Consider the following 24,839-nt stretch of genomic DNA (forward strand, 5'->3'; position numbering starts at 1 on the left):
ATTAAAATCCCTGCACAAATTGCGCCGCTAACATTTGACCTCAGAATGAGAAAGGGAGAGAGTGTGGAGAGACAGAGAGAGAGAGAGAGAGAGAGAGAGAGAGAGAGAGAGAAGGAGGGCAACAGAGTGAAGCTGGGAATCGCTGCGAATCGACTTTGGCAAATGTTTGCATTCAGCAGCTGGAAAAGTCATTATAGAAAAGCGTATCCAAGGCAAAGCACTCGCTGTGAAGTACTTGCACACACATACACACGCACACACACATGCACACAGAGTATTTGGCTTGGCACACAGACAAGTTCGCAGCGTCTTTGGCCCTTGCAACTGTTTAGCGCAAAGCCGATCAGCCATGCCCCTTCTGCCATATTGACATGCAACAAACTGTTGCAGCTCAACTCTGGACAAGACTTGCCAGATCTGCCAGAGGCAACGAACAGCGCAGCCTGCAACATCATGTGGCAGCAATGTTGGGGCCAAGGCAACGTCTGCGCCTCGCCAAAAGGTTGCAGCAGCTCTTCCTTTTGGCGGCCAGTTTCACTTTGCCGCAGATGCTTTCACTTTTTTGGTAGTTTTTCTGTTTTTTTTTTTTAAATTTTTCTTTTTTTTTTTTGGGTCCGTGTCACGTTCGCCTGCGCTTCCATTTATCATCTACGGGTGGCTGTGCGCCGGTCCGGTCCATTGAACCCAAGGCAAATATAGCATGAAACAGCCTTAGGGGTATTCTGTTTTTTCTTATATATTTTTTTTTTATTTTTGAGTGGCCAGCAACGGGTTAAGGCTCTTGTCATTTGTCAAGGTGACCAAATGGCGACCGCTGCGCGGCGAGGTCATTTTGCAGCTGGCCCAAAATCATATTTAAATGCCAACTTATTTGCGCAAATTCTTTGGGATTTGTGCAAACAATTGCGACAATGTGCCAGGACCTTTTGTCTGTCTCTCTCCCAGGCGCTGCAGAATGTAAATGAAAAATTGTTTGCATCGCTTGTTGCTGTAGCTGTTGTATGTTGTTGTCTGTTGTCTGTTGTCTGTTGCAGTGTCATGACCAGAGCCTGCGGGCCCAGATAGAAAGAGGGACAGAGAGAAAGCGAGAGTGAGTCTGAGTCTGAGTTGAAGAGCCTCGAATGTCAAGGCTTCAAATTCCAAATGCATTGTGTTTTTTTTATAAGCTAGTAGTGGGGATTATAAAATTGTCTTGAAATGTGTTATGTATAGTATATATATATATATATTCCTGATCCATATAAGCTACCGAGTCTATTAAGCCTATATCCTCTCAGTTTCAAAGCCATCCTCATCCCTTTGTTGCAGGAATCGACCGGATCGGAGCACTATATCATATAGCTGCCTTATATTCAACATATTTCAACTAAACTTATGGACATTAATTATAACTAGATTTGTTTATTACAACATCATGTGGAAAATATGGGAGAATCAAACTCGGTAAGTACTTTACTTGTCTTTTATCTAAACATATCTGCCAAGCCGTAAGCCTGCAAGGGTATTAAGTCTTTGGCGAACAAAGCTGTCCTTCTTTGTTTTCCTTTTGTTTGGCTTAAACAAAATTCAGTTTCCATAGCCGGCAGTCGGCTGGCAACGCTGATTGATGAGCGCAGCTTAGAGCCTGGTCAGCTTTTCACATTTGGCAGCATGTGGTTACAGACGTGGTCATATTGATTGGCATTTAACATTGAACTTTGCATGTCGTTACGGAGCGTTCGACGATGGCTGAGTGTGAGGGGAATAGGGGGGTCAAAACGGAAAGCAAATGATGTGCCATCGAAATTTCACCGCAAATACTTTTGGGGAAATTGGAAACGTGCACATCAGGTAATCAAGCGCAAGCTTTGTTTATAAATTACTCAAATGTGGCATAACGCGAAAAACAGGACTTATTCTGTTGTGCCTGCCACGGAAATAGCAGCAGCAGCAATGGCCGTGGCAATGGCAATGGCAATGGCAGTAAAGCCCCCCAGCTGCGCCTCGCAATTTATTTTCAAGAAGCTTAAACGCAAAGCCCGCGCTGAGGGTGCAAAACTAAGGTAGTTCCTATGAAAATTTAAATTTGTTGCGAGAATTTACAAGAAAAATAACACAAGGAAAATGATTTGTTATGTGCTGGCGACATGCAAATCTACACAAAATATTTACATTAAATTGACTTGAATTGAAATAAAATTGCGCTGGGATAATAAACAAAGCAACAACAAACAACGGCCACAAATGTGGTTGACAGCATGGCAAAAGCATATAATAAATTCAACAGCGTGGCAAGTTCGTCAGTCGACAGTCAGAGTCAGTCACGGAGTCCGGCTTTCCACGGCGCGGGGTTAAAGTGAAACGTAATTGGCCAGCAGCGCTTAATTTTTGATTAACCATCGCAGACGAGCTGCAAGCAGCGGGCCAGCACCTGACAACAGCAATTGCCAATGCCAACCTGTGCGCCCGCTTCGAGCAGCATTTGCCAGCGGGGGCGCCTCCGATGTCAACACAAAGTGAAAGTGAAAAGCATATATATGTATATGTGGAAGCAAAAAAAAACAACGAAGGCTTTTCCTTTTATGCAATTGTTTTTGGCGGTTCCCAGACTGCCAGGCCGCATAATGTACGACTCGTTCTAGTTTGGTTCGGCTTCAGAAAACAAAGGCCATATAAATCGATGCAGCCTCTGGTAAAAGTTTCGCGCCGATCTTGGCAAGTTCGTTGCTTGGCTCTTTTGTTTCTAAGCGCCACAATTGCCATTGATCGTGGGGCAGGCTAAGCGTTTTGTTTGCTTTGCTGTTAACACAAATGGCAATTACAGCAAATTGGCAATTGGTGCTGCGGTTGCTGCTGCCGCATTTATTTAGCTCTGCTTTTTGGTCTATTAGCAGTGGATGAGCTGCGGCTGCCACTGCGAAAGTTGCATTGCGATTGCGTGTGAGCTCTACGTGAATTATCATAAATTATCGCCAGCGGATTATGCGGCTTGGCTTCCCATAAACACACACACACACACACATGCTCACATCTGTGTGCTTATCTGTGCATGTCCAAAATGTAGAACAAGACAATGCACCTTGTCTCGTTGCCTAGCATCAACATTTTCTACTTTCACGCTACTCACCTGTAGCTTGCATCTGTGCAGCATATATGTTCATATATGTTTATCTATTCGAGATAATATACAGCTGACATCTCATTGTCAGACATTCTTCCTCTTGAAATAATAATTAATTTAATGAAAAGCACAAATTATACAGGAGTCAACCAGTTGCTTTTGTTACGCAGCTGCAAAATAACAGCTGACAAAAGCTGATTGTTATGGCATTTGCATTGGTAGCCTGAAAGTATGCTTTATATGTTTGTTATACTGAACAATGTGTTTAATTAAGAAAACTATTTTACAAATGGATTGAAATGCAGCACATGGAAGAAAATATGTAGGGAGAAAACTCTTTGTATTCATCGTGTCTGTATGAAGGCAATTGAAGCTAAGAGCTTGAGGCATATCCTGTTATATATGTGTACTCTTGTATAAATCCGAATCGCTTGAAGAGTTCAGATTTGCCTCTTTCCTGCCGCTTATATACACAAGCACGCAAAGAAATGGAAAGAGTATGAAAAGGGGGGACACATATTCTGTATGATATATATTCTTGGGCTAAGTATCTACACACTAAGCATGAAGTTTATGAATCAAAATTACGCTGGGTTTTGTTTCTATAATTAAAACAAATGTTTCCATCGAGTAATTTCTTTTATTATGACAAAAATTTGTATATACATTTGTTCAAAGGGAAATACTACTAAGGAAACCCGCGTAAATTAGAAATTCTCTCCTGTGCTTCCGCCAAAGTTGATCATAGAATAATTGCATTATGAATACCAACAAGTAATAATAATGCCAATTCGTTGCGAGTTCTATAGCTGCACTTTCATTAACTTTCTTATTGCCAGCGACAATTTTCCAGCAATTCTGGCTGGAAAATCAAAAATTTACACACAAATTGCGTTCATTTCGTTTTCTATGCACAGCATAGCTAATATCTGTGCCAAAATCTTTGCGTGTCCAAGCGAAAGACAAGAGCAGCCAAAAGCTGAGCATAAATGTAGAGGCAGGTGTCTGTGTATATTTGGCCAAGTCTTTAACAGACTGCAGCCGATGAAAGTGGGCGTCAGAGCGAATATATCATTAAGCGCAGCAGCAAAAAAATAAAACAGTTCGAAATAATTACAAAGACTTGCTAATTACGACAATGAGCAATGAAATTGGCTGGCTGCCTGGCCTGGCCTGGCAATTGCACTAAATCTGCAGCGAAGCTTTGCCGGAGCTTAGCTTAGGAACAGCATCCAACATGCATATTACGCTCTGAATAGCCAACAATTGGCGGCGAGGCGCCAACAAAAGCAAAACTGGATGCAACGGCTGCCTGGCTAATTGTGGCAACTTGAAGTGTATAAATTTGTGGAGCAGCCGGCCGCACAAGATCAGTTGGCCAAGTGAGTTGGCCAGAACCACAGCACACAGACAGTCACAAGAGGGCCCCCAAAAAGGATATACGACAACAAACAGCACACACAATGGATACGCGCTTGGGTCTACTCGCCGCCCTGCTGCTCACAGTGCTCTATGCGGAGCGGCCCACCTCGGCGCTGGAGCTGGCCCACAACAATGCCACGGGCGGTGGTGAGAATGGGCTGCTGCGCACAGTGCGCCACGTGTGGGCACAATGTGCCGAGAGCGAGGATATTTTTTGGTGCTGCAAGCTGCACGGCGCTCGGCTGCTGGGGCGGGCACTCAAGGTGCAGCAGCTCAGCATTGTGGATGGCGTTAATCTGGTGAGGCGTGCCGGCGGTGGCGAGGAGACGCGCACAGGACGTGCCAGCATTGCCGAGCATCAGCTAAACAATCGCGATCTGGACCACATGTCCAGCAAGAGCCTGGATGCTCTGCTGCTGGAGCGCTTTCTTAGCTTTCTGCACAGCCATCAGCTGCAGGTGAATTTGCCCCGGCTGCTGAGATATGGCGAACGCAACAGCCAGGACTGGCTGCAGTCGCTGCTGGGCTACTTTATGAATGGCAGTGACAGTGAAAGCGACAGCGAGGGTCGCAAGAAGAAGGACGACAAGAAGTATCTGGGACCCTTCATAGCCGCCGTGCTGCTGAAGACGGCCATACTAAAGATGGCCTACCATTCGATAGCCATTGTGGCTGGCAAGGCGCTGATTGTGGGCAAAATAGCGCTGATCATCAGCGCCATCATTGGGCTAAAGAAGCTGGTCGGCCACGATGGCGGCGAGAAGACCACATACGAGATTGTCAAGCATCCGCAGGTGCAGCAGAGCCACACCTACTCGTCGAGCCATCAGGGCGAGTACGACAGCGGCGGCCATGACGGCGGCTCCTATCATCGCAGCATCGATGACGAGATGATGATGCAGGACAAGGCGTATCACGGCTGGCTGCCCCAGCCTGGCGTCGCTGCAGCCGCAGGAGCTGGAGCAGGGGGAGGAGTTGGCGCCGGCGCCGCCGCCAAGCTGTCCCGATAAATCTCGCGTAGCATCTAACGCAAAACCAAAGACCGAAAATTGTTTCGCATAGCTTCAATTTTGTCTGCAATTGTATTTACACTTGTTGACTTTCAACCTAGTTTTAGTTTAGTTTACGATTATTTTTACCACAGAAATACACATAAACCTAGAGAAAACCAGGCCGTCTGTTGGGCTCTGGCTCCTTATTGACTGCCAAATGCCGGCGACTGGGATGCTCCATCTCGTAGGCATAGTAGGCCTGCTCGTGACCGGGATGCGACTCCTCTTTGATCGTCTCCAGATGCACGCCGCTGTAATCATGCGTCGGCATGCTCCGATGCCAGCCGCTCTCATGGCTGTGCCCCCCGCTGGCGACGATCACGTGCTCCGGACTACCACTGTGGCCACTGGAGCCCTTTTTTAGACTGCCCTGAAAAAGAGAGCGTAGCGCCAATGACTCGATCGGGCAGAGCTGCTTGTTTCACACTCAGAGATAATAATTGCCTACTAAAAATCAATACCAAGCCGGCCAGGGCCCATTTCTTAGATTAAGAACTATTTTTGTAGTGCCGAAATACAATATTCAAATACTGTACTTAATCTAAGAAATATTTTACTTCAACTGCGAAGGTCTTAAAAAAAAAAAAATTCAAGAACGAAATATTCTTGAAAATTTGAAAAGAGAAAGCTTCAATTCTATTCCGCTCACAATAGAATTTAACCGCAGTTTTTCTCTGAGTGTGGAAACTTGGTTCATATGTGTGTTTACATTGACTCACCAGCAGCGATATAGCCAGCGCTATTTTGGCCATTATGAAGGCTCCGCCTGCGATGAGTATGACCTTGCCGAGGAACATTTGTGCGAAGGTCGCGAGCATTATCATGCCGCCCATCATGGCCATGTTCTTATCTTTGTCCTTCTTCTTGCGACCTGTTTCGTTGATACAGTTTTTATATTTATTTTTTTTTTTTTCTATGTTATACCCTGAACTCATTGAAAATGGGTGGAGAGGATATATTGGTATTGTGCAAATGTTTGTAACAGAACGACTTAGTATGTTTATTTTTGATCAAGACTACAAGCTGAGTCGGTCTGGCTATGAATGACAGTCTGTCCGACTGTTTGTCTAACTATACGAATTGTTCCGGAAACTACAAAAGCTATATCCTAGAATTTCGAATAACAAATTCATGTAAAGCACATGTAGAATGAGATTATTATTTCTTCTCGATATCTTGTCCTGCTTGACTCTCCAAACGTGGTATGTTCGTGGTAGGTTCTCGCATAATAAACACAGATTGGGAATATTTCTTCTTTCCTTTTTTAAAATGCATATTTTGCGATAAAGCCTTGGGCTTCGGTATTTACACACATTTTTATGCCATATTCAAGTCCAGCTAATTTAATATAGATCGGACAATAGACACCGAAGTTAATGAAGAACACATTTCCCATACATTGTATGGAGCTAAGCAAGAAGCAGAACGCCGGCCGCGGCGTGCGTGTGTGTGCGTGTATTTTTGTGTGTGTATGCATAGAAGAAAGCTAGAGTGCTTGCAACGACAGCTCGAGGCTGGGTTCAGGGTATCTTCTAGTCGGGCGCTACCGACCACAGCACTCTTGCGTATTATCATTACCTTTCATTCTCTTTTTTTTCTTTCTCTTTTTTCGCCTATCTTTATCTTTGTTTTTATCTGTATCTTTGTCTAAGCCCGCAAATATCTTATCGATTTTATCATCTATGCGCGCAATCGTACCTTGATCCAAGCCCAGCTCGTTGCCGAACTCATCGATGGCATTCGATATGGTCAGCTGTCGCGGCAGCCGGACACGCAGCGCTCGTCCTGCGGCCAACTGAAGCAGCTTGCCAGCTAATCCTGGTGCTTCTGCTCTGCCTGTCTGCAGTTCCTGCTGAGGCTGGCTCTGCTGCTGTGGCTCTATGCTGAGGTATTCGCTCAGCTGCCAGCTGCTGTTGTCCTGGCAAGCTGCATCCAGCAGGCGTTCGGCCTGGGCGCCCAGGCATTGCCACGCCTCTGCGCCGCTCAGACACTGCTGCAGCAGCGTGGTCAGGCTGTGCGTTGTCCACAAGGATTCTGCTGTAGTTTGGTTCAGCTGCTGTGCCTGGCCCGTGCCGAGCAGAAGCCACAGCCAGAATAAGACGAGTTGCCGCATGCTTGTCGTTTAAGCCACAAATAACCGGGTTCAGAGCTTGTGGCTTATTATTTATATGCCTGCTGCAGAGCTTGTGACGTCATTTATTTACAAAGAATATACAACAATTAAATGGCTTGTCAAAGCGCGACACGGCCAGCGGCGCTCTTGATAGGAATCTAATAAGAAAAGTTTGTTTTGGAAAAGTCTTTCACGCAAAACGCGTACCCCAACTCGAACTCGAGCTCGAGCTCGAACTCTTGACAAGCTGCTCACTGAACTGCAAAATCGTTTGCCTTAACCGACTTTCGCTTTTGGAAAGCGCTTAAAAATAAAAATAAACATAAAAAAATGTTTGCCAAAAACTTTTATGTATTATGCTTTTCATGCTGCGGAAAGGTCATTTATTCTTGCTCAACATAAATAGATCCGCCCTTTTAGACTGTCCGTATATATGAAAGCGTAGATCTGGAGAATTCAAATCTTAAACTGCGCATGGAAAATACATGCAACCTCAAATATCGATAACTTCCCCTATATCCAGAAAATCGATAAAGCTGGAATGTTTTTAACGGCAGCTATATTATAATATTTATATACATTTATTTATTTATTTATGGTCTGTATTTTATTTGCCCGTCCGGGCCTAGCTAGCACACCCGACCAAAGTACCATTGTTTTATTTTGCATAAGTTAAGCTTAACTAATTGGAACTAGATTTAAGATGGAACATTTCGATCCCATCTCACAGCGATCGGACATCCACCACCTGCCAACCGTTCATGTGGCTGTTGGAGCTGCTCTGGAGATTGCGCACCAGCGCATCCGCTGAGCCAATGCTGTCCTCCAGTGGATTACCAGGTCTGCGTTGCTTCTCGTACTCATAAAAGCGATCCTCGGGGGTTGGCTTGGTACTGGCTGCGGCTGCGGCTGCTGTCTCCCGCGGCTGCTCGAAGCGCACTTTGCGATCGCTGCGCTTGTACGGCTGCGGCTCGTGCACATTGTATTGATGATGTAGCTCGTCGCCATGGCCGAACACTGTTGTCTTGCCTGGAAAATGGGCAATGGGCCGGGCAGCTCCAAAGCCGCCGGCATAGCCAAAGTTGGGGCCGCCGCCGAGGCCGCCTCCGAAGCCGCCGCCCAAGCCGCCACCCAGCGTGCCCAGGACGCCGCCTAGGCCCAAAAAGCTGCTCACATAAATGGCCAGTTTGGCCAGGAACAGCGACTTCTTGAGCAGCAGGCAAATGCCAGCAAAGAGCAGCGGCACCAACGCCACCAAATTGAACTTGAGGCCCAGCAAAAAGGGCACCAGATACTGCTTGGCCAGAAGGCGACCTAATAAGGCATAGAAGCTGTGTCAAGACAACTGGTCATATACTCATCCATTTGCTCGCTCGCTCACCCGTGCTGGCATCCTCGAAGCCAAACTGTCGCTCATCGTGTCCAGTGTCGAGCACAAACTCCGCCACGCTGTTCGCATCGGCTGTGGGTCCAATTTTGAACATCAGCCCGGGATAAATGGCGTCCATGTGCCACTCCAGGCTGCGCTGTCCCATCACGGCGCCCGCGTTCTCCAGTATGCCACGAAAATCGACTGGATCTGTGTCGAGCACATTCACCAGCGAGCGACTCGCCGCCGTCTCCCGCTTTACGGCCACAAAGTCAGCCGCAAAAGAAACATTCTCCCGCTCTTCGAAGCGCTGTATAAAATTCAAAGCGGAACGCCCCAAGCACTCGCTTAGCTGGGCACGCTTTGAGCCCCGCACACACTGCTTGAAATGCTGCAGCTCCTCCAGACTGTCCTGCCTTAGATCGCTGCCCGCAATCGTCTCCAGCTGCAGCAGGCTGATCAACAGCAGCAGCAGTGCCTCCATTTGTGCCATGCTCTCAAGTCTACGGGTGGGTGAACGCGATGCTACTGAGCCTGCTGCCCAGTTGACCCGTTCGCTTTATACTAGCAGCCCTTTCAGCTCGTTATACAATAGGCAGCTCAGTTTTTAGCCAAATATGATCAGCTTTGGTTCAACATTTTGCACATGTAACGCCGCCGTGGCCCAATAACGGAAATTGTTGTACATCAACGACGAGCTGACGTTTGCTGCTGCTCTTGTTGTTATTGTTATACCCTGTACACGCTTAAGGTACAAAAAGAAGGGTATTCTAGACTTAATCTAACGTATGAAGAAGGCGAAAGCATCTCGAACAGTATGACAAGCTGCCTCGATTAAGCTTTCTGTCTTTCTAAGCTTATCTTTTTTTTTCGATTTCTTTCTCTTTTTCCTTTATTATCGATAAATATTCAATGATCATTTAATGTTTTATCTCCGAATGTTTGCTGGAGATCTCAATAATCTGCGAAATGTGTATACATATTTAGAAGGACGTTAGAATATTTGCATATTCGTAACATCAGCTTCTTGCTGAATTGAGAGTATCTCCTAGTCAGTCCCATCCTGCTAGAGCTCCCTTACATGTTGTTGTAGTTGGCATCATGGTCATGGTCAGTGCACACGCGCTGCCCGGCAACCCACTGTGCCGACTTGTGGCCAATTTTTGACTTTTCGCACATCTTGGCCATTATGTAATGAGCCATTGTTGTTCCAGGAAAAATTATGAAAGAAGCGCCACAGCTTAGATCCGATAAAGGGGCTGTGGGGGGAGGGGCTCCATCAAATAAGCGACTGCAATTATGGCATTACCCGAAATGGGCGCCCATTTGAATAGTCAAAACAATAAAATTTGTATTTTTAAGCCTATTTAGACGCCCAACAAACAAGCCAAACAAATCAGCCAAACGTATTAAATTTAAGATATTTTGGTAGCGATAGGAATTGGGTCTTCTTTTTGTTGCTTCTGTGACCTTTATTTAATTAACAGGTATTGTCGTTAGGTCGTCAAATGGCAGACATAATTAACGCCTTTTCAGGCCTAGGCAAATACAGGGAATTAAGGGCGAAAGGCGGCTGGTACCAAAAATATTTACCAGCCACCTGGCCCAAGGGATACTATGATAATATGCCAAATGGAATAATTGATGCAAAATAATGGTATAAAGGTTAAAATTAAAATAAGCTTGAGAGCGAGAAGACAAAGTAAAGGCAACAAACAATATGTGACAAAAGGTCCAATTCAGAAAGAAAGGAAAAATGAAAATGAATATTTAAATTCCGAATTAAATAATTCTTTTATGTTCCAAATATGTTTGATTCATATTTTAACTAGAGCAAATTTTCTTAAGCAGAAAACATATCTGATTCCGTAGAAGAATTATATATTTTCTTGGTTGGCAACAACAATTAATCCAATATATATCCATTCGACTTTTAGTCTGTTAATATCTTCATATAAATACCCATAAATATATTCATATAACGGAATCAGATTTAATATATATTTGTTGTAGTTGTCAAAGCAATCAAGGATCTAAAATTAAACTAAAAATGTACGTGAATTATAATTAAATAGTAATCCTTAAATTTTAAATTAAAGCTGCTATAATTTTTTAATTTTAAACAATTTTGATTCTTTTTTTAGAGCTTTAATTTTTTGATTAAATTTAAAATTAAAGTACAAATATGAAATTTTCTTGGTTTAAGAATTTGTGCGCTTCTTCTAAGAACTGAGCTAAAAGCAGCTACGAACTGTAGCGAATTTACCTAAAAATGATATGCAAGCGATGGCAAGCTGTCAATACACTTACTTTTGCTGCTAAGCAAACATAAATCAATTCGTATTCCCATTCCTTGGACTAATTGTCCAGACCAACTCAAGATGCTGCAACCCAATTTCCAAATAAATGTACGTTTATTCCCAAGACGTTCAACCCTGGCCTAATGATGTATTTTTTCCTCTTTTTACCCTAGAGGTCAACAAACCGGACCGCACAATTGATCATTTAGCTTGAGCAGCAAAAATATTTCCACTCGAAAAAGTGTGGCATACTTTCAGGCTGAATCTGTTTAAACTTCGCAACAAGTTTGGTGCTGCCAGCCTGTCGTTTGAGGCAGTGCAACAAAACTCTGAATAACAAGAACAACAACAGCAACAAGAAGAAAATTAATAGTAGTAAGTCGTTAGACACACCCGTCTGAGCCGCTCAAACCGCTGAGTAGCAAAACTTTTGCATATTTTGCTAATGAATTCCGACGGCCCGGGACCACATGAACTTTAGGTAGCCACATCCGAACTGCCACGCCCTCTCACTACTAGCTCAGTTGAATCGCCTTTGAAGTAGGCCAATTTGTAGACTTCAATTTAAGGCTTAATTTTCTGCAATAGCTGGCAAAAGTTTTCAGTCGCCAGATAAAGCATTAAAAACGTCAGAGGAGGGCGCAATGTCTGGGCTTGCAGCTAGCTGGCCAAATAAGTGGCATTAGTTTTGCCAATTTCCCACAGCCTGCGACACACACAAAACGATAGAAATTGTATTAATAAACACTTTCACCAGCAACATTTGAGAGATTCAATGCAGCAGCAACATTTGCAGCAGGCGAAAATTGTTGACAAACAGTTAAGAAATCGTTTCTGGCCATTTGGCATTCGGCCGTAAGGCCATAAATTGTCAGTACGCTGTGCAGGGGCGTGCCCCATCTTCATATCATTGACATTGGCAAGTCTACTGGGGAAGGGGCACCGGGAGAGGTAGGGGAGGGCGTACGTGTTGCAATTGCACATGCAAAAAACAGGTCGTGTCCAAAAGCGGCGACTTTCATTTGATTTTGGAGCGACACCGGATACCAATGAAGACATTGGCGTGGGCAGCTCCACAGCAGGGGGGGGGGGGGGGGGGGTACATAGGGGGAGTGTGTCAGAGAGGTGGCATGTATATGCCAGGCCAGGAAGTCAGTTAGCCAGCTGGGCGCCGACTCCAACTCTGACTGTGACTTCGTGCACGCCTGAGTGCTCGTCTTGCAAGTGAAATTCTGGTGCTGCTGCTGCTGCTTCTTCTTGTTGTGCAGCGTCTGTGAATTTGTGTGTCGCACATGCAATTGATATCGCTGGCCTCGTTTGCCTTAGTTGGTAATTCATTTTATTAGTGAAAGAGTGAAAGCATTTCGCTTGAAAAAAGCAAAAACAACATACTGTATGCGGCGCACGTTGCGTATGCGCAATAAATATAAATAAATATATATAGATATGTGTGTGTGTATGAATTTATATACGCCTGTCAAATGCAAAACGAATTTCAGTTACAGATAAATGCGGCTTTATTGAGTTTCATTTCTGTGCGTGTATGTGTGTGCCTGTGCGTGTGTGTGAGGGTGGTTTGTGGGGGGGCGTGGTTGTTGTTGCTGGGCAGTGTACAGCGTGCTAAAGTATTTGGTTTTGGTTTATTCAACAATAAATATGAAATTGTAAATAGTTTAGCGTAAGCAAAAAAAATAAATAGTAAAGCTCTCACATAATACAAGGCGCAGTCAGTTTACAGAGTATAGTTAAGTTGAGTTTAGTTTCAGTTTCAGTTTCAGTTTCAGTTTTGGGTCCGCCCACAAGTGCCGCCCCCTTTTGCCGGAGACGACCGCAGTCGCTGCTTCTTCTGCTTGAGCTTATTAACTAGGATTTCATTGACAATTTTCTCTTAATTTTCTTTTGTTTTTCTCCCATTGATGGCGCCTGTTTTTTGCTTCAGTTAAGCTACAAATAAATTAAATAAATAATATAAATTAGGCGAGCTGTGCGCTCTCTCTTTCTCTCTCTGTGCTTTCATATCCCTTCTCTCTCTCTCTCTCTCTCTTTTTTCCTTTTGTGTATTGCACTAATTTGTTGTTGTTTTGTTGTATTTGGCAACTTATTGCTTATACGCCGCGTAGGCCAAGTTCTGTGCCTCATCGCCTTGCAGCGATCGGCCGTAGCTGTGCTCGTGCTCGTAGTGGGGATGCGCAACGACCTCGTAGTTCTCCTTCTTGGACTCGAGCAGCTTCTTCAGGCCAATGATGCCGGAGAGCAGCAGTGCGATCTTGCCAATGACCAGGGCCTTGAACGAGATCAGCGCCAGGAAGCCAATGGCCAGCGGCAGCAGAGCGGCCATCTTCAGCTTGAAGAGCATCAGCAGCGGCATCAGGTACTTCTTTTTCTCCTTCTTCTTGCCGCGTGCTAAAGTCGTGGGGGGAGATATTTGGTTTGATTAGTGTGTGCCAAACATGCAATACTTTCGCTACTTTGTCGACGGCTCATTAGCAATTGGAGCAGTGCACATAATTAATAATAAAGACAGCAGACAGTCGAGAGCAGACAATAAACGATAAACGTTGAACAGGATTGACCGCTTTCTATGGCCGCCGCTTAGAAATCGGAAATCACACAAAAAGAAAGTGCGCCGAACTGCGCTGAACTGACTAAAATGCAATTAATTGCCAACAGCGGCAACAAGTTTGCGAGCAAGTGGCATGCGACAAGCTGTCAATGCACCGCTAGACCAGAGACCAGAGACCGGAGATCGGAGACCAGAGGCCAGAGCAAAAGCCGGCTCATCCTGACCCCAATGCAGCAGCGGCAATGCAGCTAACAGTGAAAACAGGATTTCAAGCCTTTGCCCACATTGTTGTTGCCAGACGCTGCCACTGCCACAGCGATAATTGCACCACTAACCCAATTTGGCAGCATTGCAGAGAACCAGTAAGCAGAACCGCAGCCAGTTCTGCTGCATGGCCTCTGTTTTTATCGATGCCAACTCAACTGTTACTCACATTCCTCGAGGGCGCGCTGCATGTCCTGTATGGAGTCCTTGGGCACCTTGAACTGCAGCGTATGTGTGCCAAAGAAGCGTGCCACACGCTCCACCAGCAGGGAATCGACCTCACTTTCGCGTGCCTCCGCCTCCTCCGGCAGCGTCACATCGTTCAAGGCGCGACCCACCGGAATCTCATCGGTTTTGACCAGGGAAATGCCCTCGGTTAGACGCACATCGCCATTCTCCGTGTCGAAGTAGTGCAGGGCGCGTTCCTATACGAAATGGGATTTGTGTTAGCCAATCGCGCTGCGTACTCTATTTTTCTATTTGGTTTACCTTCATGCACAACAACATGGAACGCTCGCCGCAATCCTTGACCATCTTGAGGGCGCTCGTCAGCAAGCTGTCAGCCTCGGAGGCTGCCGCCGCCGTGGAGGCGAGCAGCGCGAACAGGCACACGAATTTCAACATATTTCTTTATTTTAAATTTATTTTTCTTGATTTCTCGAGTGGTTTGGGGGCGGGTCACCGACACGACAACACTTGACACTAGGCTTTAATTATTGCTGTATCCTTTGGGCCACCGACTGGGCGTGCCTTGTAGGGTAGCTTGAGCTGCTCGTGGCTGTGTAGAGTTTGATTGAGTGCACTGCGCTCGATTGGCTGGTTCGATCTGTCGGTCAGAAGGCAATCCGTAAACTGTGGCTAGAAGACGCACGCGGATCGAGTTTTATTCCCGACCAGCAGCGCAGTCGCCGACGACGACAACGACAACGACGGCGACAACACACGACGCGAATGGCCCGCTGGCCGCATCCCCAACACACACACAGACACACACACACACTCACACACACGCACACACTCAGCCGACCTGCTCCATCGACTCAAACAGTAGCCGAGCTTAGAATTTAAATAAACAACCTGGCGAAGACGAAGCCAGCGTCGACGCCGACGACCACAACGAAGCGCATCGGTTGCGGCTCTTGATGCAACCTGGCATTAACTTGGCCTGGCCCACAGTTCAGTGTGTGTGTGCGTGTGTGTGTGTGACGCTGACGCAGCTGTCGCGGTCGACGTCGCAGCTGGCAGCGCTGCGGCATTCGCTTTGGCTTGTTAGCGGCTGCTGCTGCTGCTGTTGTTGTTATTGTTGCTTGTCAACAGGTAAACACTTAAGCAGCACTTAACTATTTGCACACACACACGCGCGCACACACATACGTACATTTATTCAGTCCGTTTAGCGGGCAATAATTTGACAGCTCAAAATGTATATTGAGCCATTTGAAGGCGCCTGCCTGCCTGCATTCGGCACACTTTCGGGTGGGCTGAGAACCAACGCAACCTCAACCGCAACAGCAAGAGTAACAAGGCAGAAAGTGCGGTTGGCTGTGCCGCTCGACTGATCGAACCATTAGAAATTGCAGACACGTGACTTTGTGTGGCATTTAAAGCTGGCCGGCTACCTGGCTGGCTAATCAAACACCACAGCAGCACGGCGGCGGCGCCTACTTATGATCGTTGCGTTGAAAGCAGCCACAAGCAACACGAGCTTCACTCAAATTGGAGTAAAATAGAAAATTAACTAGTTTGCAGGCGGCATGGATAACAACAAAATTTCACTTTAATTTTGCTTTTTATTTATGTATTTGTTTTTCTCCATCTCACTTATGGCCTCATCATGTATCTCTGACCAGACACACACACACACAAACACACATATGTATCTATATATATCTGCAGTTTTGTATGCCAATCGCCGACATTTGCACAGCGTCTCAAGACTACAGTTTCCATATCAAACAAATATCTTTCGCATTATGTCGCTTTAATTTTATACTCTTCAATTTTAATACTCATTTTGCACATTTTGGCACGTCTTCACACATACCCAGTGTATTAAAGAGTTATGCAAATGCTTTAAACGGACAGAAGCTTACAAGTCCGATATTTTAAACATATTAAATGACATAGAGCGCATCAAAATATGCCAATTTTCTGCATTAAACAAATGATCCTTAATAATACTATAAAGCTATGATGTTATTAACATTAAATTAGGCATATAGGTTTTTATATGCCAATCCTAGCGAGACATTTCTTCCAACTTATAGAAAATGAAATGAACAAAACTAATAATTATTTGCGATAACATTAAACAAATTTAGCTTTATTTGAGATTTCTGGATTATGATCTTAAAGTTGTATACAATTTAGAAAGAAGAAGGTATGACCATGTTAAGAGTGTGTACCAAAAAATCATTAAAATATTTTTGTACATTTAATTTAATATTATAATTGTTTTGAAAATAAATAAAAATAATAGAAGTACAGGGTATGCCGCACTCGATTTAAGCGCTCAATGATAAATATTTCGTGCTGCTTTTTTAGCAGAAATTATTTTATTAAATTCGGCATACGAAACCAATATATCGGACTACAATTTGCAATACATAATACTTGCCAAATTAATTTGTGATCACTTAGATTATATATAGACCCTAAAGATAACATAAAAGTCTGAGAGTCAAGTGAAAAATGTTCCTTTAACTAGTTCACATTAATGGAAGTCAAGTTCGCTTGAAGAGCATTAAAATAGGTAAATATGGAAAAGTGCAACTACAGGGTATACGCCCACCGATCAGTCTATATACAAGCGCTTTCTCACTCGTTTATTTTCTTCTGTATTTATGTGTAATTTACGCATTAGTCAAGTACCTGAAAGAAAGCGATGAATGTTGAGATTTGCACGCTGCTTAAGCTCGATTCAAGATGCAAAGCAAGCCAAAAAATTGTTCGTAGCTGATTATCTGCTTAGCCTAAACACGATATAGTTGATGAGCCGAAAGGTGTTTACGCCGTAGTTGTAGCTGTTGCCGTCGTGCCAGATGCTGATGGGATATGCAAATGCCTAGCACGTATATATATATACTATATATACATATAGATGTGCCGGTGTGACGTGACTTGAATGCTCAACGGCTTTCGTGTGGGTGTCAGCTGAGAAGGTGTTGCCTTCACTCGAGTGTAGGGCATGTGTCAGTCGACTTGCAATGGGAAATTATTTTGGGCAATTATTTTGGCTGCATGCCAACGCAAAGAAAGTGAAACAGTTTTTATTACTTTTAATAGTTGCTCACGAGCATTGAACACAGATTTGGGCTTATGTAATGGGCCATTTGCTCTAAAGTTTCAGAGAAAAGCCATTTAAGAGTGCTTTTGTCTTAAGTGCGGCTTACCAAATGTCTTTGGCCAACTTGTTAAAATGCTTGAGATATTTGTCAATGTTTACACACAAATTGACTTGAAGAGGAAATAAGCTGCGCAGCTTCCTGTGCGTTTGGTTCCTGCCCTGCCCCTGTGCCTTCATTAGTCCAGAGTTTATAATTCTATTTACTTGTATACCCTGTAAGTGGCTTAAGGCGGGTATATTGCTTGCGTAAAAATGTATGTAACATCTCCGTACCGCCATTAAATATATATATTCTTGCTCAGCATCGTCCGTCTGCCACTCGGAAACTACAAAATCTTGAGTCTGATAATTGAATAAATATATTTTTGTACTGTCATTTTCTATCTATATGCAGAAATATATTTTCCATAGACAAAGACAAGCGAAAGAGCACAAAAAGTATGCTTTTTTGAATATGTTTAATACATTTATGTAAAAGGAACCTGGAAAGTTTGCAAAGGTAGCTGGCTGCAGGGTATCTGCTAGTCGGCCACACTTACATTATCTTCTCACAGCGTCCAAGTTGAAAACGACAGCTCCCTGAGACGCTTTCATTGGGCGCTTGGGTCCTCAGCTCAGCTCAGCTCGAGCCCAACCCTAATTCAGTGGCATCTACAAAATTGACACCTTTTTGAAAGTTTCACTTTCATTCCGAGCGTGGACGCCCGCCCACGCCCTCGGCCCGCATCTGACTGTCGCCGGCGAATTCCGGGTAGCTCTCGTTGCGTTGTGCTTGAGTAATTTTCAATTAATGAAAGTGTTGCCGGGCTTCAAACGATGACGTCAACAATTAAAGTAAAGGGCCGCCCGCGTAACTAACCCGCCGATTAGGCGTGGGAAATACATTTAAATAAAGTCAGCCCAGTCAGGTTCAATGTTCTACCTGGCATTTGCTGCTCATTAATATTTTGTGCAGTGGGCAAAAGTGAAAATGTCGCATACCACTGAAAAAGACAACAATTGAAACAAGTGAGCGACACTCGAGCATATTTGATCTATGAATATTGCATTCGACTTGGCCAGACTCTGCGCAGGGCTATATACAAAAATGTGCTCGTCGTTTTATTTTTCAGTAGAAAGCGAAGACGTATTTTTTGTGCTTTTGTTTTTTTTAGCACGCACGTAAGCACTTTTTGAAATTTTTTAAAATTGCTATCATAAATTCAGCAGACGTCGTTGTCGGGGCGTGGCAGCTGTCAGAGTTTGAAGAGGGGCGTGATTTAAGCAAAAATTGTGTACTACATTTAATTAACGCTTACTTAGGCCTAACACACACATTTAGTTCGTTAAATATAAATAGATATATAAATATATAGATAATCGAATTAAGCTAAACATTATTGATTATTCAGACAATTCATGCGGCAATCGTTTCTTTGGTTTGCTCCATCCCTCTCCCTCTCTCTCTCTCTCCCTCTCGCTCTGTCTCTCGTGCTCCCTCAAATGCAAATGCTGGCGACTGCTTTACAGGCTCTTGGCGCTGCCCGCTGACTCCTTGGCCGGCTTCCAGCCGCTGTACGCCATGTCAAAGTCCCGTCCCCAGCCGGAGTGGCCGCCGGAGGAGACGACCACCTCGTGCGAGGACTCCTTGCCGCCGCCGCCGCCGCTGAGCAGCTTCTTGATGCCAATTATGGAGGCCAGCACCAGCGCAAGCTTGGACACAATCAACGCCTTGCCCGCCAGCATGGCCAGTGCGCCGTATGCGATGGGCACAAAGGTGCCGCCCAGCAGCAGGGGTATCATTATGTAGGCGCCGTTGCCCTTCTTATCCTTCTTCTTGCGACCCTCCACGGAGTTGCTGTCCGCAGCGTGCATGTCGGGAAATTTTATCTGTTTAGGGAACAGTTTTCCAATTAATAGCATTTCCCTTTGGGCCAGTTACCTATTGAGTCACGCTCACCTGTAACGTGTGATCCTGCAGGAAGTTGCTCAAGCGCTTCATGATCATGCTGTTCAGGATCTGCTCTTTGGCATCAAGGCCACGCGGCAGCACCGCCTCAATGTCCTGCTCAGTGATGGGCGGCAGCTGTGCCCGTTTCTGGGCCGCATCCGTGCTGCCCACAAACTGAATGCCCTCGAAGAGCGGCAACGTTTTGGCCGTGCGGAATGCCTTCTCCAGACCGGTCAGCAGCTTGACCTTAAGGCACACGGACAGATTCTCGCCCGTACACTGTTGATAGATGCGATAGACCAGCGAAAGATCCTTCCACAGGCCCGTCGAGCTGCCTGACTGCGCCGGCGGCGACTGCTGCTGCGGCTGCTGCTGCTGCTGTGGCTGCTGCTGCTGCTGCTCCACGCCGAGGCCATTGATGTGATGATAGCTGGCGGTGCGCGCCCTGCTCGCCGGCAGCCAGCAGAAGATGATTAACAGCGCCGCCACGTGCCACACGTACTTGATCATGTCTGTGTTTAGCTGTGGGTGTGTCTGTGGGCTGTGTGTGTGCGTGGGCTGTGTGTAGGTTAAGTTCCTTGTTGGCTATCCTGGCTGCTGAGTGGCAGGAAAAACAGCTGCTGGGCGCTGCACTTAAGATGAACAACTGAATGCTGGAAAGCGCATTGTATGCATTTTATACCGCCTGCCCGTTTGCTTGACGGCCAATTGCGCTTGGGTGCATGTCAAGAGGCAGCTGAAATTGAAAAAGAAAAAAAGAAAAAATAGTTTAAAACAAGCAAACAGATTTTGTTTTAGTCTAAATATCACGCCAATTAGTCGGGCTGGCTGTGGCTGTGGCCAGAGGCTGTTGGCCATTGAAGCTGCGCTTTCGTGATTTCGCCGCGAAAGCAACCGAATAGCTGCAGCAACAACATCTGCACTGTTTGTGCAAGTGCTGCAATTTTCATTTGTAATTATAACACAACTTGCAGTTCGTTCTAAGCTATTGAGTTTTTGTGCGCATGTAAAACGGAGCGAGCTGGGGCGTGCGTGACTGCCACATGCCACATGCCGCAAGCCGCATGCCACAAGTCTTCAGCCAGCCACACTCCACTGGCATTGGCATTGGGCGCAGCTGCTCATCCCGCACTATTTTCGCAAGTTCTCTCTTGGCATTGCTTACTAGACCGAAACTGTGCAGTTTTTTTATATAAACATTTATTTATTAGTTTTTATCACAGATTCACTGTCGCCCCACAAATCTTAACTTTTCTTTTTATAAACACATGTGTGGCAGCAGAATTCGGCTTTGCAGTACAGCAGACACTCGCAAACAAGCTCCATGTGCTTTGGATAGAATTGAATATTAACCATTTATTCAAAGAAATATCAATAATTCTTATAACTCTTGGCAAAGGCACAGCTTACAAAACTAAGAAATTGCTTTAATAGCTTTTGCAAAAAAACGAATCTTTTAAAATTTTGATTAAACATGATAAATGTTAAGTTTGAAATTCAGTTAAAAATATAATACATAAAAGGCATACTTTAATTTGTCAATATTCAACTTTGTAAAAAAAGTGTTGCCTACTTTGGGGCGGGCTGAAAATGGCATGCGCCTGAAAAGTGCAATTGCTAAACGAAAGAGTTAAGACACAAACTTGCTTTAGCTCAACGAAAAAGTGCAAGTGAGAGCTTTTCTCTTTGTAAGTTGATGTTTGTATATCTGTGTTTATATTTTAAACAATTTTCAAATGTGTTGTAAAATATATGAGTATATATTTACGCAAATAACTTCGATATTAATTTATTTTCAATCTAGGCTATTGATCTTCTTTAAAACTTTAAAATTCTTAATTATATTTCCAATCGACGCATTTATATTATATTGCATGCTTGTTGCCTAATCTGATTCGCATTAATATGCGGAATCATTTTTTTAATGAAACCATGACTGACGTGGGTGGCATCTATCGTGAAAACATCAACTCCTATCTCCCTCATTAAAGGTATAAAAGCGTAATTAAAAAAAGGTTTCCCTAAAATTCATAAACATTGTTAAGATATAGATAATGATGTATATATAGTGTGGATGAAAATATCGTATATAACAAGCTTAAGGACAAAATATGGCCAAAATTACAACACATATGCAAATCGGTTTACTTTTGGCTATGTTATTGGACTTTTAAGGTGAAGAGTGGCATTTGGCAAGGCTTGAGCTTTAACAAAACAAAATGCCATGAATTTATATTGATGCAAAAGTCAAACTTTCAGTCGAACCATGTTAATCTCTCACCACGTTAATCGGTAAAGTTTTCATAAAGTTTAGTGAGCTTTAAGCAGCACATTTAATTATGTCCGTTTGTTGGAAGGAAATGAAGCGGCTGAGAAACGCGAGCGTATAAATGTCTATTGAAGCGGCACAACCGCTGGACAAGCGAATCCGTTTGTGGGAATTACGGCTCATCAATTATGCGCAATTGTTATTAACTAACTAAGAAGTGAGCTGTACGGCTTTAAGTAAGCAATAAATTAAATGGGCTCGCGTAGTTAGAGCCATAAATCAGCCGTTAAATCGTCTGGGCTGTGTTATTAAACTGTTTCAGTGTTTCAGCGTTTTGTGCATGCGACTCGCGTGCCCAATTAACTTTCAATTAATCATAACCAATAATCGTAACTGCTCACGGAGGCGCTTAACAAAACTTAACGCTTCCATGCACAGGCGCTCACAACAATGGCAACAACAGCAAAAGCAACAAAGGCAACAATAATAATACAAAAAATGACTGTAATCATAATGTGCTGCGTGTTTTTCGAGTGTGGGAAAACTTGTTGGAGTGGAAATTTCGACGACAAGAAGAAAATGCTTAATATTTTCATAATGCTAACAGGTGATTTTTGTATAATGGAAAGCGCCGAGCAAGGCCGGCCGATCAGGTTGTCTTTTGGCCTATGCAAGCGTTGCAGTTTGTTGTTATTGTTGTCGTTGTCGTTGTTGTTGTTGCTGGCCGTGTTCTGGTGACCCGCTTTCCGAGCTTCAGAGCCAAACTCGTTTTCATTTCGTTCAGCATTCTGCGCATGCAACATTTGCCGACGCCCTTGCAGGCATCCACTTCGGCTCGAGGTCCGTTGACAGTGAAATTGGCTCCAAATTGGGCAGACATTGCACGAGGCTTCCCAAACTGCAGACCTGAATTATCTCTCTCATTGGAGCGTGTGTGCGCAATTCGCTGCCGGCTTATGAATTATTGCGAATTTTGTGGCTTTTTATCTGGTTTTCAGAATGTGAAATTGGTAGCCGACCGATGTTTGGTATCAAAATGCCTGCACCAGTTTTTCTTTCAGCCGCACAGCCACAGCTGCAGCCAATCCACATTTCTCTAGCGGCACTCACTCGGGCCGCAACGGTAATTCGCTCCAAATCACATCAGTAGGCTTTCATTTTTTTGGGGCGCTTCGATTTGCATAAGACAACAAAATTCAATTCCAAATATATCAAATAGCCGACTGACCGAAGAGTGTGGAAATTGCTATTTAACACCCCATGCTGATCCAATATATGAAAGTAACCATAGCCGTTGGCTTAATACACAACAATTCAAGGACTCAAAGGCTCAACAAGTAAACAGGACGGTAAAAGGAATAAAATTGAAGTGAAGAATATGTATGAGTTGGGTGGAAAAGCGTGAATATTCAAAGGCAAGACAAGTTCAAGGTCAAAAGGAAAACTAAGCCAGGACAAGCTAGGCTGAATGCGATGGACAAGATAGTAAAAAAGGGAAAATTAATGAAAGGGAAGTGAGAAACGAAAGAGCGAGCAAAAGAGCGCAAGGGTGACTTAAAGACACCCTGAACATTAACATGGGACAAAGTGCAGACATAGCTATTTAGATAGCAGGATTTCATTTATATAATTGAACGTTTGACTGTCTCAAGATATCCTTTTTTGATAAATAACTCAAATTGTTATACGGAAAGCTGACCTTTCCAAACACACAACCAAATATATATACTCATAATATGTATGCCTAAATAAATAAATATTTACCCGAAAGTTAATATATTCACAACACATTGAAATTCCGGCGCAAATGGTAATTATAACAACCTTAAATAAGTGCATTTAAGCTCTTAACACTTAGTTGTATTTGTGAGAATTGCATAGAAGGGCACATGTAAAATTATAGCTTTGAGCTTGCAGTATAGTGGGAAAAGGAAACATATTCTTCCACTAATTCCCTAAGCCCTAATTTTAACGCAGCGAAGGGGAAGTTAATATTCTCTTTTGCCTGTAACACAAATTACAGCGAACTCAAATACCCTACTTAAAGCTTGTTCTGGCTAAAGGGTATCAAAGGCAGCCATTGGCCAAGCTTAAATGAAGAAGCAAGTAAAACGCTTAAAGGTGAACTTCACGTTAACTTTTAAGTTCCTATGAATTTCCCACACAAATGTTGGTTGAGCGCCCTTTCAGGCCTAAAACTGGCATTTCGTCAGCTGCGCTCGCACATTCTAATGACGATGCCCACGTGACACAATTTACTCATGTTTTTTATTCTTTTCTGACTCTTGTTGTGGGCATTGCTGCCGTCGTTTTTGCCTGGGTATTTGGTGTCACATAGTTTCCCACTTTTAATAGACTTTTTGCGCTGAATTTGTTTTTCTATGCGCTGAACCCATTGAAAATGGATAGAAGGGGTATAATCGTTTGGTGGCAATGCATGTGACCGGCAGAAGGAACCATCTCCAACTCCATAAGGTATATGCATATATATATGAGTATATAAATATATAATCTTGATAATGACGACAAGCTGAGTCCTTGAAATTGGGAATGGGAACAAGCTTATCAGTTTTTTCGATATCTTCTCCAATTTTGATTAAGGACAACCCGAAGACTATAAGACTATATATAAATTTTTGTATAAAGCTTTTCGCATAGCATATGTAGATTTAAAATATTTTACTTTTTGAATAGCTTCTTTTAGTGCCCAGGAAATTGAAAGAATCTTAATTTTAAAGCTAAAGCCCTGGAGAAGGGAGAAGCAGCACAACTGCGGTATGACATGCTCAAATGCTTGTGACGGCAAACTGGCAGTGTGTTTAGGGTATATCCTAGTCGAACAGACTAACCAGTTTTTTGTTTATCTGAGTGTTCCTCAGCAACGGGCGCTGTTTGTCTAAGAGTTGTTAAAAGTAGTCAACTCTGCCTCGTTGCCGCACAGGGGGCGCCCCTCTCTTGCCTTTATGCCGATCATACGTTTACCCAAAAACGTTTTGACCATGGCCATAAGCTGGCATTTCTACAGCTTTTCACTACACGTTTTCAATGCATTTACTGTTTGCCGTTGTCGTTGTTTTTGTTGATGTCGTTGTTGTTGTTTCCAAACTGTTT

The 24,839-nt window shown here is 44.0% G+C and overlaps 4 protein-coding genes across 4 annotated transcripts; 1 reads left to right on the plus strand and 3 right to left on the minus strand.

The window, feature by feature from the left end:
• Window positions 1-4,563: 4,563 nt before the first annotated feature.
• Window positions 4,564-5,678, plus strand: LOC115764191. Its single transcript, XM_030707078.1, has 2 exons — window positions 4,564-5,460; window positions 5,667-5,678. Exons 1-2 carry the CDS (start codon window positions 4,564-4,566, stop codon window positions 5,676-5,678), a joined length of 909 nt encoding a protein of 302 aa, XP_030562938.1.
• A 2-nt stretch (window positions 5,679-5,680) lies between these two features.
• LOC115764192 lies at window positions 5,681-9,549 on the minus strand. The gene is made up of 5 exons (XM_030707079.1): window positions 9,069-9,549; window positions 8,436-9,001; window positions 7,273-7,546; window positions 6,294-6,445; window positions 5,681-5,944 (listed from the first exon to the last, which is right to left on the minus strand). Exons 1-5 carry the CDS (start codon window positions 9,547-9,549, stop codon window positions 5,681-5,683), a joined length of 1,737 nt encoding a protein of 578 aa, XP_030562939.1.
• Window positions 9,550-13,393: 3,844 nt separating this feature from the next.
• Window positions 13,394-14,807, minus strand: LOC115764111. The gene is made up of 3 exons (XM_030706971.1): window positions 14,673-14,807; window positions 14,353-14,608; window positions 13,394-13,759 (listed from the first exon to the last, which is right to left on the minus strand). Exons 1-3 carry the CDS (start codon window positions 14,805-14,807, stop codon window positions 13,455-13,457), a joined length of 696 nt encoding a protein of 231 aa, XP_030562831.1. The 3' UTR covers window positions 13,394-13,454.
• A 4,225-nt stretch (window positions 14,808-19,032) lies between these two features.
• Window positions 19,033-20,058, minus strand: LOC115764137. Its single transcript, XM_030707011.1, has 2 exons — window positions 19,469-20,058; window positions 19,033-19,398 (listed from the first exon to the last, which is right to left on the minus strand). The coding sequence occupies exons 1-2, from the start codon at window positions 19,967-19,969 to the stop codon at window positions 19,033-19,035; spliced, it is 867 nt and encodes a 288-aa protein (XP_030562871.1). The 5' UTR covers window positions 19,970-20,058.
• Between the last annotated feature and the right edge of the window lie 4,781 nt (window positions 20,059-24,839).

This window comes from Drosophila novamexicana, unplaced genomic scaffold (assembly GCF_003285875.2).
Source record: "Drosophila novamexicana strain 15010-1031.04,08,12 unplaced genomic scaffold, DnovRS2.1 tig00000817-arrow-arrow-pilon, whole genome shotgun sequence".
NCBI classification, from domain to species: Eukaryota; Metazoa; Arthropoda; class Insecta; order Diptera; family Drosophilidae; genus Drosophila; species Drosophila novamexicana.

Coding starts and splice junctions, on each gene's coding strand:
- LOC115764191 (XM_030707078.1), top strand. CDS start 4,564: ATGGATACGCGCTTGGGTCTACTCGCCGCCCTGCTGCTCACAGTGCTC.
- LOC115764192 (XM_030707079.1), bottom strand. CDS start 9,549: ATGGCACAAATGGAGGCACTGCTGCTGCTGTTGATCAGCCTGCTGCAG. Junction 7,547..8,435: donor GCCACATGAACGGTTGGCAG/GTGGTGGATGTC, acceptor AGCGGCGCAGAG/GCGTGGCAATGCCTGGGCGC. Junction 6,446..7,272: donor CGAGCTGGGCTTGGATCAAG/GTACGATTGCGC, acceptor TCAACGAAACAG/GTCGCAAGAAGAAGGACAAA.
- LOC115764111 (XM_030706971.1), bottom strand. CDS start 14,807: ATGTTGAAATTCGTGTGCCTGTTCGCGCTGCTCGCCTCCACGGCGGCG. Junction 14,609..14,672: donor CCATGTTGTTGTGCATGAAG/GTAAACCAAATA, acceptor CATTTCGTATAG/GAACGCGCCCTGCACTACTT. Junction 13,760..14,352: donor GCAGCGCGCCCTCGAGGAAT/GTGAGTAACAGT, acceptor CCACGACTTTAG/CACGCGGCAAGAAGAAGGAG.
- LOC115764137 (XM_030707011.1), bottom strand. CDS start 19,969: ATGATCAAGTACGTGTGGCACGTGGCGGCGCTGTTAATCATCTTCTGC. Junction 19,399..19,468: donor TGCAGGATCACACGTTACAG/GTGAGCGTGACT, acceptor TTCCCTAAACAG/ATAAAATTTCCCGACATGCA.